This window comes from Orycteropus afer, unplaced genomic scaffold (assembly GCF_000298275.1).
Source record: "Orycteropus afer afer isolate SDZICR_OR568_19922 unplaced genomic scaffold, OryAfe1.0 scaffold00303, whole genome shotgun sequence".
Lineage (NCBI taxonomy): Eukaryota > Metazoa > Chordata > Mammalia > Tubulidentata > Orycteropodidae > Orycteropus > Orycteropus afer.
The window spans coordinates 3,250,015-3,261,805 of record NW_006921890.1 but is presented as its reverse complement, the minus strand read 5'-3'; the positions used below and the strand labels follow the sequence as shown (position 1 = coordinate 3,261,805).

General features: G+C 49.9%; 1 protein-coding gene across 1 annotated transcript in view; it reads left to right on the top strand.

The window, feature by feature from the left end:
* Positions 1-43: 43 nt before the first annotated feature.
* CLPTM1L (CLPTM1 like) overlaps positions 44-11,791 on the top strand; it is a 27,614-nt gene continuing 15,866 nt past the window's right edge. The window contains exons 1-7 of the mRNA XM_007951617.2: positions 44-205; positions 959-1,059; positions 4,534-4,723; positions 6,828-6,973; positions 8,306-8,384; positions 10,179-10,296; positions 10,736-10,830. Coding sequence (XP_007949808.1) covers positions 44-205; positions 959-1,059; positions 4,534-4,723; positions 6,828-6,973; positions 8,306-8,384; positions 10,179-10,296; positions 10,736-10,830 — 891 coding nt within the window. The remainder of the gene's footprint in view (positions 206-958; positions 1,060-4,533; positions 4,724-6,827; positions 6,974-8,305; positions 8,385-10,178; positions 10,297-10,735; positions 10,831-11,791) is intronic.

The window sequence follows — 11,791 nt, the reverse complement described above, 5'->3', positions numbered from 1 at the left end:
CGGGGTCGGCGCGTCCCTCAGCCGAGCTGGGGGCGGCGGCACCATGTGGAGCGGCCGCAGCTCCTTCACGAGCCTGGTCGTGGGCGTGTTCGTGGTATACGTGGTGCACACCTGCTGGGTCATGTACGGCATCGTCTACACCCGCCCGTGCGCCGGCGACGGCAACTGCATCCAGCCCTACCTGGCGCGGAGGCCCAAGCTGCAGGTGAGCGTCGGGCGGAGCCTCGCAGCCGCTCTCCGAGCCCGGGGACTGTCGGCTCACTTTGTTGGCTGGTGCCCGAGCCTAGCCCCCCGAGCTCGCTTCTCCGGCTCCCGTTTCCCGAGCTGTGGGCTGGGCTCCCCTGGGGCGTGACCCCGTGGCTGGCTTGGGACTCCCCTTGCCTCCACCGTGACTGACGGTTGGGCTGGAGCTATCTTCGTCTAAGCCGTGACCCCGGAAGTGGGTTGGAGCACCCCTTCCCCGAACTGTGTCCCGGGGACTGCGGCTCCAGCCCCGAGCCATGACCCAGAAGCCGGATTAGGGCTCCCTTCTTGGGGGCAGAGATCCTGGGCTGCGGGACTCTTCGCCTGAACCGTGTCCCAAGGCTAGGCTGAGGTCCTCCTCTTAGTTGTGACCCTGGGACTACATTAGGGCTCCCCTCGTGGGTTCAGGGACCCCAGATTGGGCTGGGGGCTCTTCTCCCAAACCCCATTTCTTAAAGGCCCTGCTTGAATCATGGCCTAGCACAGGCTGTACCTCTCACCACCTGATTAGGAGGCACCCCAGACTTCCTTTACCCAGTGCCCATTAGCTGAAAACTTCAGCCAGACCTTGTCAGCCCATGTAACCGTTATCTGCTGTCTCTGCCAGTCAAAAGGAAGTCTTTTCAGTGGCTGGTCGCTTGGTCCTCAGGGTAACTGGTAGGTGTCTTCCACCTGGGGCCTTGCAGAACTAATTTCCTTTTTCGGCCCTTTCCAGCTGAGTGTGTACACTACCACGAGGTCCAACCTTGGTGCTGAGAACAACATCGACCTGGTACTGAACGTGGAAGACTTTGACGTGGAGTCCAAATTTGAGAGGTATGGTTAAGTGTGGAAGTGTTGGTGATGGGGTTACTGTGACCAGAGAAGCCGGGAGAACTGTTGTTGAAGCTGTTTGTGTTCACAGTGAGGTGACTTTGGAGAAGCAGGAGTGTGTTTTAACAGGAGAACTGTGTGTGCTGTGTAAACAAACGAGCTTTTGGCAGATGATGAATTTGTCGTTTAGGGAATGGCTGTGACAAGAACGCGCTGTTCAAGCTTATTCTCCAAGTCAGAAGTGCAGTGTTTGATTGCAGCCTGACAAGCACCAGTCAGAGGGTTTCTAAAAGAGCCGGTGCCGTGGTGGGGACGACCTGGTTGAGAACAGAGAGCTGCTGCTGTTTCGTGGTGGTCACCTCCTCCTCCCTTAAGTTACCTGCAAGGGGAAGGAGATGGGGACAGAAAGAAGAGTTCTAACGGAAAATCATAATTGAGTGAAATGTAACGTGGGTCACACAACATAAAATATATCTGAGTATGTGGAGTACTTTCTAAAGTTACAGTTAACATGTGGTTCCATGTATAAAACAGTCAACACATACCTAAAAAGTGATTTGCTTCTCAAGATCTTATCTTCTTGACTGTGTTATCTGAGAGGTATCAGACAAGCTAGTAAGTACAGTTTGTAACTTTGTGCCTGGAATAAACATACTCCCATCACCTAGTCCCCTTTGGGTACCAGAGAGACGGTGCACCTGGGAGGGGAGAATACACAGGCTTCACGTGGCCCAGGCCGCAGGGCCAGTTTCTGCTTGGCCATCTTGGCTCTGCAACCTTGGCCAATAGCTGACCTCTCTGAGCTTCCAGGAAATGCAGGCTCTTCCAACTTTTGCTTTTCGCTGTCCACACTTTTAAAAAAATGTTCTGTTTCATTTCATAGGCCTGAGTTCTACCTCCTGTGCCAGGCACTGAGATAGTGAGGTTTTCATTTCTCCTAGCCTTATCTTGCTAAAGATGCGGGCGGGAGAGAAGGAGTGCTCTATTTTTTAAAAAAATTTTTGTTGTGATTTAGGTTAAAGTTTACAGAGCAAATTCATTTTCCATAGAGCAGTTCATACATATTTTGTCTCATGACATGGACTGTAGTTCCCCACAATGTAACAATTCTCTTCCTACTTCCTCCCTGTATTTACCTCTTCCCTGTGTCCTTCTTTCCTGTGCATTCCTGCCCTGAGCTGTCTCCCTGTACCAACACCGTCCTTCTGTTCACCCACAGTTGATCACTATAAGGAGTGTATCTACCTAATATAAATGGTCCCCCTATATGCCTGTCTGTCGTTTGGCTGGAAGCCACAGGAGTGAGTTCACTTCCAGAACTGAAGGGTAGCTAGGGGTCATAATCTAGGGGGTCTCATCAAGGTGTATCAGACCAGTAAACTGGGATTTCTTTTATGATTTTGAGTTTTGTTCCACATTGTTCTCCCACTCTATTCAGGATTTCCGGCACTGATCCCTTTCTGAGTGGTTGACAGTGGTTGCCGGGCACTATCTAGTTCTTCTGGTCTTATGGTCATATAGGCTGAGGATCGCATGGTCTTCTAGTTCCTTAGACTAATTGTTTCCATGTGTCTTTGGTTTTTTTCATTCTTCTTTACTGTGGATGAGGAGAGACCCATTGTTGTATATTAGATGGCTGCTTGCAAGCTTTTAAGACCCCAGTCACTACTCACCACAGTAGGATGTAGAACAGTGTTTTTTGTAGTGTATTATGGCAATTGAGCTTGATGTTCCCTGCAACCATGGTCCTGAGCCTACAGGTCCAACTACTCACTCCCTCAGGGTGGTTGTATGTGGCCAAGAAGTTATCATAACTTTGCCCCTTGTTAGCTCTACTGTACATTTGGACATTCTTATAGCACGTACAAATACGTATGTAGAAATATCATATGCCTACCTTATATATGGTCATGATGTATCCAAGTTTGCCTAGATGTACCTGATCATGCAGCCTGTCTGCCCATCTATTAATCTATAGATAAACGTTTGTTTGTTGTCACTGACAGTGTAGTATTACATATGTTAAAGGGCTCAGCTTTATTGTCTATACCTTTTGGGTACCTCTCTGTGTCTTCCTCTTCCTCAGTGCCACTATGTTGATCACTCACTTTCGGTGCATTGCCCTTCCCTTCATCCAAATCAGTGCTCATGAGAAGACATGCTCATGATACCATCTCCTTTAAATGCTCTCTGAGCCTGTCGCAGAGTGTTTGCTGCAGTAGTGATGCTCCTGTGCAGCATGAGGCACGGTCCCAGCACACTGCCCCCGATGGTCCCCACTGAGGGGCAGGAAGCTGCTCAGAGGTGCCTGGGGGAGAGAGACACTGGTTTTATTTGGTGCTGAGGAGTCTTGTCTTTCCTGATAGCAACAATTACTTAGAACTTTGGCTTTGACATTTTTAAACAGGGAGGAGGAAGAGCTCATGTAGTCTTAGCAGGTGGAATGTGGTGGTTTACATGGGGACCTAGCATGCTTCGGAGCATGGAGGCCAGCACACGGTCTCTGCCCTCATGCGGCACCAGCTAGCTGGGCTCTGCTTGGCTTGGCCCTGTGATGCCTGCACAGGCAGGAGGCACCCGAGGCGGGGAAGTCTATCTTTTCTTTACTTAAATCAGCAAAACCCCGAAAACCTACCCCCACTGTTTCCGAGTGTTTCCTGTCGGGTAAACATAGCCTCCTTGGGAAGGTGGCTGCACCTGGGCCAGGTGGCAGGTCTGAGCCTTGGCTCTGCTTTTTCAGTTTTGAGTTAGTAGAAACCACTGGCCCTGTGAACACCATGTCGTGCTTTCAGGAGTCAGCAGCAGTTTCATTCATGAGTTTCATTCTTAGTGTGTCTGAGCTACAGGTGGTTGGTGTGAAACAGCCTTAGGTGTAGCAGTGTTTGCGTGCTTCTGCTTTGTGTGTGTGCACAGACTGCCATGTACATGGTTGACGTCATGATTTGTTTGCTTATAGGACAGTCAGCGTGTCTGTATACAGAATATGCCATGTATGTGGTTGATGTGTTTGCTTGTAAGTCACTCAGTGTGTCTATACACAGACTGTACCATGTACACGGTTGACATCATGATGTGTTTGCTTTTGACAGTCAGTGTGTCTATACCATGTACACGGTTGACATTATGATGTGTGTGCTTTTAGGACAGTCAGTGTGCTATACACAGACTATACCATGTACATGGTTGACATCATGATGTGTTTGCTTATAGGACAGTCAGTGTGCTGTACACAGACTATACCATGTACACGGTTCACATTATGATGTGTGTGCTTCTAGGACAGTCAGAGTGTCTGAACACAGACTATGCATGTATGTGGTTGACATTATGATGTGTGTGCTTTTAGGACATTCAGTGTGTCTATACACAGACTATGCCATGTACACGGTTGATATTACGATGTGTGTGCTTTTAGGACAGTGCGTCTGGACACAGACTATGTCATGTACATGGTTGACATGATGTGTTTGCTTGTAGGACAGTCAATGTGTCTGTACCAAAGAAAACGAGGAACAATGGGACTCTGTACGCCTACATCTTCCTCCATCATGCGGGGATCTTACCCTGGCATGATGGGAAACAGGTGCACCTCGTAAGTCCTCTTACCACCTACATGGTCCCCAAACCCGAAGAAATCAATCTCCTCACCGGGGAGTCTGCTACACAGGTCAGTTTCTGAAGTTGATGCCTGGCCAGAACAAAGCCCATTTGCTTGCCTTTTAAGTGTATATGTGCGGGTTTGTGCACACATAGCCTCATGTGTGTCTGTACATGCAAGGCCACATGCGTGTCTACACGTGTCCTCCTGCATTTCTGTACTCACACGACCACATGCTTGTCTGTACACACATGGTTACATGTGTGTATGCACAGCCTGTGCTTAGGGTTCCTGGGCCTTTATTGGAGGAAAACATTTGAATGTTACTGGCTTACATATTTACCTTCCAATTACCTAGTTTCACTGGGTGTGCAGGTCATTTTTGTGTCACATTATTGACTTTGCCAGTGACGTGCAGTTGAAGAAATCAACTGGCATTTTTTACTACATTTGTTCTCATATCCATGGTCCCTCCCAATTCCAGGGAGCGTGAGATCTGTTCAGGGTGCCCTCTGCATGGGGCCCCCACTGCCTTATCTGAAGTCATCACATACGGCTGGTGAACTCACAGTGAACTGTGTAGAGGGCTAGACAATTTTTTTTTTTCATTTATTTTTATTTTTTATTTTTTTTAATTTTATTTTGATTTGGGTGAAGATTTGCAGAGTAAATTCACTTTTCATACAGCAGTTCACATAATATACTGTGTCTCATGTCATTGACCCAAATTTACAATGCAACAGCTCCCCTCCCACTTCCTCCCCATAGTTACCTCCTCCCAGTGTCCATCCCTCCATACTCTTCTGCGCCCTGAGCTGTCTCCCTGTGCATAAGCAGCCCTTCCTTCTCCCATGATTGTTCTCTCCAGGGCGTGTGTCTACTTGAGGTAAATGTTTAACTCACATGCCTGTACTTTGTTTAGCTGGAAACCACAGGTGTGGCTTCAATTCCAGACCTGCAGGGCAGCTAGGGGCCATAGTCTCAGTGGTTCCACCAGGCTCTATTGGACCAGCAACCTGGTCCCCACCTTTTTTTTTTTTTTTTTTTTGCCTCCAAATGATTTTGAGTTTTGTACCACATTGTTCTCCCTCTTTATGTAGGATCTCCTACATCCCTTCCAAGTGGATGGCAGTGGTAGCTGGGCACCATCTAATTCTTCTGGTCTCATAGTTGTATAGGTTGCAGATCGGATGGTGTACCAGTCGCTAGGACTGATTGTTTCCATTAATTTTGATTTTCTTCTTCTCGACGAGGAGAGACCCATTGTTGCATCTAGATGGCAGCTTGGGGCTAGACAATTCTTGAATGCTTATTCTAAGAGTATAATTTTAAATTATGAGAAGGGTGTGTGTATAAATTAGATTTTATGCATCTGTAGAAAATTCTATGTGCAAAGGAAAACAGAATCACAGCATTGATTGTTGAGGGGCTGTGGGTCAGAGGAGGGAAGTCTCGTGTTGCTGAATTGCACCTGCCAGCAGATCAGTACAATGAGACTGTTCTGTCTGAGCACTCAGGTGGACCTGAAACGAACTGAGATTTTCCCCTTTGACTCTCTCTTCTGGATTGGCTTTTTTTGAGGAAGGACTTGGTTTAGAAGCAGTCTTTCCAGTGTTCTTATATATCAGCATCCAGCCAAACCCACTGCCATCGAATTGATTCCAACTCAACAACCCTATAGGACACAGTAGAATGACCCCATAGGAGTTCCTAGGCTGTCAGCCTTTAGGGAAGCAGATAGCCCCATCTTTTCTCCTGTGGAGCACCTGGTGGGTTTGAACCACCATCTTTTTGGTTCGAAGCCTACTGCTCTAGCGGCTACACTACCAGAGCTGCTTTAAAATTATAGTGGTGTTTATGTCCAGATTTGTGAAGTCTACAAATGTCCTGAGAAGTGGGCCTCCTTAGGGTGAGCATTTAGAAAAGGGCCTGGGAGATCAGTGAGCACCTGTGACAGGAATAGCACCACTTGGCTTCTGTTGAGAGATGGAAGTGGGGGGAAGGTAATTGGCAACCACAGGGCTGCCCATGACCCCCTCACACCCAGCTCTTCTTTCCCTAGTTGGGTTGGTCAGGACGCCCAGGCCGGTCCAAAGTTAAGGTGCTGACCTGCTGCCCTTTCTGACAGTGTTCGTCTCCTTCTTCCTAATAAATCCTTCGTTTCATGTAACAGCAAATCGAAGCTGAAAGGAAGCAGACCAGTGCCTTGGACGAGCCTGTTGCTCACTGGCGGCCAAGGCTGACACTGAACGTGATGGTGGATGACTTTGTCTTTGACGGGTCCTCTCTCCCTGCCGATGTGCATCGCTACATGAAGATGTAAGTGACACCTGTCCTGCTTGTGACCAACTGGCACTGTGGAAGGGAGATTCTGGAATAGCGAGTATTGGGTTGCCAGCCTGAAGCTCACTGGCATGGTTCCCTGAATTGATGGCAAGGGAGGTGACCCCTCCTTTGATGGAATGGGAAGCCAACTGAACTACAGCTGACTAAAGTCCAGAGGTGGCTGGATCACATCTGTGCCCCTAAGATGGAACTGTGTTCAGGTCCTGTGCCATTGGGGCCGGAAGGCAGGTGCCTGATGCACAAAGTTCCTCCGTCTGGTGGGTGAACTGACCAAGATGGTCACCAGGAAGTTGGGAGGCAAGGGAAGGAAATGTGAACCACTGCCTCTTCCCCTTTGCCCTTGTGAAAGTGTCCATGTGGTGATGATGGACAGCACTGGGAGATCATAGTTTTGTAAACTGGAATCACTTCGCCCAACTCTGCCTCTACCCCGAGCCAACAATTCTGGGTATTAGCCTCCTGTGTTGTTACAAACTTATCTAAATACACTAAAAATTTATCTTTAGATCATGACTTTAGAATTGCTCATCATTATTAGTTAAATGTAACTGTTGAAATTCAAACGTTAGACCAACTTAAATTACCCTGTGTCTCCCATATTTGGGGGAGCCTTATGTTAAATGATTGTCCTTGGTCTTTCCTGGTGATGTTTTCAAAGTCAGCGAGCTGAGGTGTCACACTTCTAAGGAGCGTTCTGGGTGTATTTCTTCTGAGGCTGATTTGTCTGTTCGGTGTTCTTGTCAACACCACAGTTCGAATGCCTCAGTTCTGCGATCTTCCTTTTTTCTTTATCCAGATTTCACATACCTAAGAAGAGGTGGATAGATATGGCCTGGGTTAGGCATGCATTAGTCATCAAAGTAGTATCTTTGCTTTTTAACACTTCAGGGAGGTCTTTTGCAGCATGTTGACCCAGTGCAGTGTGTTCTTTGACTTTTTGGCTGCTGCTTCCATGGACAATTGTTCCATATGTATCAGTACATAGTAGTTTTGTCAGTCCCTTTTTTAACGGTTGTGATGAGTTTCCTGTGTAAAGTTGTCTCACAGTGTAGTGAACCTCTCACCTGCTGGTTCTTCCCTGTCTTTTGCTACGGCTGTTACAGGGAATGAGGAGTGTCTCTGATGGGTGCACGTTATTGGATTCCTGTGCTTTGGTCTGGGAGGAGTATGGCCTGGGGTTATTGTGACTGACAAGCAGTTCAGACAGTGGTAGCATTCCTACTGGGGGAGTCCCGTTTCTTGGGCTCATACTGTTTTTCTAAGGTGACAGTATTCATGCCCACTTACACTGTTTTAATATCACAGGATCCAGTTAGGAAAAACTGTCCATTACCTCCCCATCCTGTTCATCGACCAGCTGAGCAACCGAGTGAAGGATTTGATGGTAAGAGGGTTTCTTTTTAAAATACCGTGATCTGCAGTGCTCTGCGGTAGACTAGTCAGATGTGGATGTGCATCCGGCGCCATCTCCTTAGTCCTGGCACAAATAGTCGTGGGATTGTTTCCAAACCTGGGTGCATGCCTTTCCCACAGAGTGGAGGGTGCTGCTTTTAGAGTGTGAGGGCTGTGCTGGGGTGGCTGCCAGAAGACCTCATGGTCTGCGCGCTGCTTGCTGGCTCGGGGATCTTGACCAGCCACGCACCTCCCAGGATCCTCAGTGTCCTCAGGGACAAAATGGACCTGGAGACACTTACTTCATCCTTTGGGCGGCTGGCTACTGAGACCTCGTGGAAGGGACAGCACATTATTTGAAACAGGTTATGAATGTTTGTCCGGTTTCTTCTTAATTCCTGGGCAGAAGGTGTGGGTTAATTGAGCATCGTCCTCAGCAGGTGCCTGCTTCCCCCAGGGCTGGGCCTGCACGGTGGGGCCGGAGCAGGAGAGTTGGCTGTGCCTGAGCCACACTGCGTGCATAGGCGGAGCCTCGGAGGCCCGTGGGCAGGGTTGGGCTGTGCTGGGGGCACGGACACTGTTCCTGCTTCATGGCTGCAGCCCCCTTCCAGCTCTCATACTCTTGTTTCTGCCGTGGCAGCAGCAGCCCCGGCTCTCTGGGCCGTTAGGGGAAATGAAATGCACGATAATGTCAGTAGTGCTGGTTAATGGTCAGCCGGCTGGGCACTTAGTATGTGTGCTGAGCCCTTTACAAATACCTTTTGAAAGTCCTGTGTATTGTGGGTCATCACTGTCCTTTTTGACAGGTGAGTTTGTTTGGGTTCAGTTGTTAGCGGCCTTCAGGTCCACCCCGACTCAGAGTGACCCCGTGCCCGTGAGTGCAGTGCTGCCCGGTCCTGCATCAGCCCCTCGGTCAGTTGCAGCTCCCACTGTTGGAGGAGATCTCCAGGCTTTTCTTCCTGGTCTTTCTCTGTCTAGAAACTCCACTGAAACGGTTCAGCATCGTAACAACACATGAGCCGCCGTGGACAAGCATGGCTGCACGTGAGGTGCAGTGGCCCAGAATCAAACTTAGGCCTTCCTCGTAGAAAGGAAGAACTCTGCTCCTGAAGCACCACGGCCCCCTGTTCAGTTCTTTCAGGGAAGGTGCAGTGGCTCCTCAGGTTCCGGTTCTTCCAGGAAAGGGCCAGCGGCTCCCTTGGGCTCGGGCTAAGCCCCTGCCCTCAGCTCAGTGCCCTCTACCCAGCAGGCTCTTAGCAGATGCTGGCTGGACATGCAGGGCCTGTTGTGGTGCTGACAGAGTGACACAAGGCAGAGCGGGCAGGGGAATGCTGTGCTCGCACAGGGATGCGGGTCTGAAGAGACGCATAGGGTTCGGGGAGGTGGAGAGGAGGACGGGGAGCATTTCATTCGGGAGAGAGGCTGTGAGCATGCAGGCGGACACCAGCTTTGTTTGAGATGACTGTGTGACGGGATGCAGGGAGACGGAGAGAGGGGAGGCTGGGATTGCCGTCTCAGGGCTGATGGAAAGGGACCCATCTTGGAACTGTGACTTGAGTAGACTGCAGGCTGAGCAGAGCCACGGTGACACCCCTGAGGTGGTGACTGTTGTATGTCAAGCCCTCAGGCCAGGGCTGCACAGTGCATGGGAGCAGAGAGGTTGGAGGCAGGCCATGTGGTCAGGAGTGAGGGCTGTCGAGGGTGACGGTGGAGGACATGCACTGTTCCCCTAGAGGCTTCAGCGGTGATTTCTGGACTGGGCAGTATTTACTGTTCTTCCTTCTAGGTCATAAACCGCTCCACCACGGAGCTGCCGCTCACTGTGTCCTACGACAAGATCTCGCTGGGCAAGCTGCGCTTCTGGATCCACATGCAGGACGCCGTGTACTCCCTGCAGCAGTTCGGTGCGTCCGCCGTGCCGGACACCCGGCCTCAGCTGGCCACGTTGCAGGCAGCTTGAAGGAAACTTTTGTTTGAACGTAGACCAGCAGATGAAAGCTGCCTTTGGTTTCATTTTATTTACTGAGGACTCGTTCAGGGCCGACCCTTATTTACGTCTTCACAGACTGAGCAGCCTGGTACTTCAGGGCGGCTTCTCCCTGTGACTCTGATAAGGGAGCTCGCCGGGATCTTGCTGCTATTTTATGCTGTGAGAACATGCTTGGCAGTTACCTGAAGTGTTTCTTTATTCAGAAGCTCATAGCTGAAATGCCACGATTTTGGTCAATGAACTTTTAACAAGATTTGAATAATTTTTTACATAGTAAAATAAGTTTGTAATAGTAGGCAAATCTTAAGTAAAATTATCCATTTCATATTACAACATATGTTTTTCCTTTGCAGGGTTTTCAGAGAAGGATGCTGATGAAGTGAAAGGCATTTTTGTAGACACCAACCTGTACTTCTTGGCTTTGACCTTTTTTGTTGCAGCATTTCATGTGAGTGCCTCACTCGTGTGGTTGTTGGGGATCAGTGATTGTAGGCCCTGGTGAGCTCCTGGGCCCCTGCTGTCCTCAGCCGGGGTCAGTTCACTTGGATCAATTAGTGCGGCACCGTTCGGCCCCATGGTTCCTCAGTGTCCCTTCTAGCTCTGGTGGCCAGCAGTCGTGGGACTGTGGCCTCGCTCATGTGCTTCTTCCCAGCTCAGACAAGGGGCTGGAAGCCCGGGCCGAGGGTGCTGCCGTGCCTTCATGTCTTGTGTTCTGTCTGTTGGCTGGAAAGACGGTTCTGAAAAGGAGCTCAAGACGGCTACACTGTGTGACGTCTCCACCAGTGAGACAAAGATACGTGCCTTCAGAGAATAGGTTTCAGTTACAAGTTCTAGCGTGCCGATTCTGTGTGAACACAATACCTCTCTGGTCAGGTTTTTGTATGTGGAGCGTTAGCTGTAGGGGAGCACTCCGCAGGCATGGGTGTTCTGGCTTCGTGGTTCGGCTGCAGAAGGTGGCCAGGTGGAGTTCTGCGCAGTTAGTATTAAAGCCGGTGCTGAGTGCCTGTGCCCGTGGCCGGCAGTCAGGCTGCTGGGTGCTGTTGAGTCAGTTCCGGTTCACAGCATTAGAACTCAGGGTGGAACCGCCCCCGTGGGGTTTCCAAGCCTGTCGTCTTTATAGGAGCAGGTTGCCAGGTTTTTTCTCCTGCAGATAGACTGGTGAGTTTGAACCACTGACCTTTTACTTAGTAGCTAAGTGCTTGACCATTGTGCTACTAGGGCTCCTTACCGGGGTACAGCTTTCCAAAACTGTCAAGGGAAGGTCGCTGTGTGTGAGAACTGGCTTGTGCACCTATCTAGTGAGGGTGCAGCTGTGCTGAGGTCAGGGTGGCCCCGGGGGCAGGCTATGTGCTGAGGACAAGGTGGCCCTGGGTGGGGGGGCTGTGTGCTGAGGACAAGGTGGCCCTGGG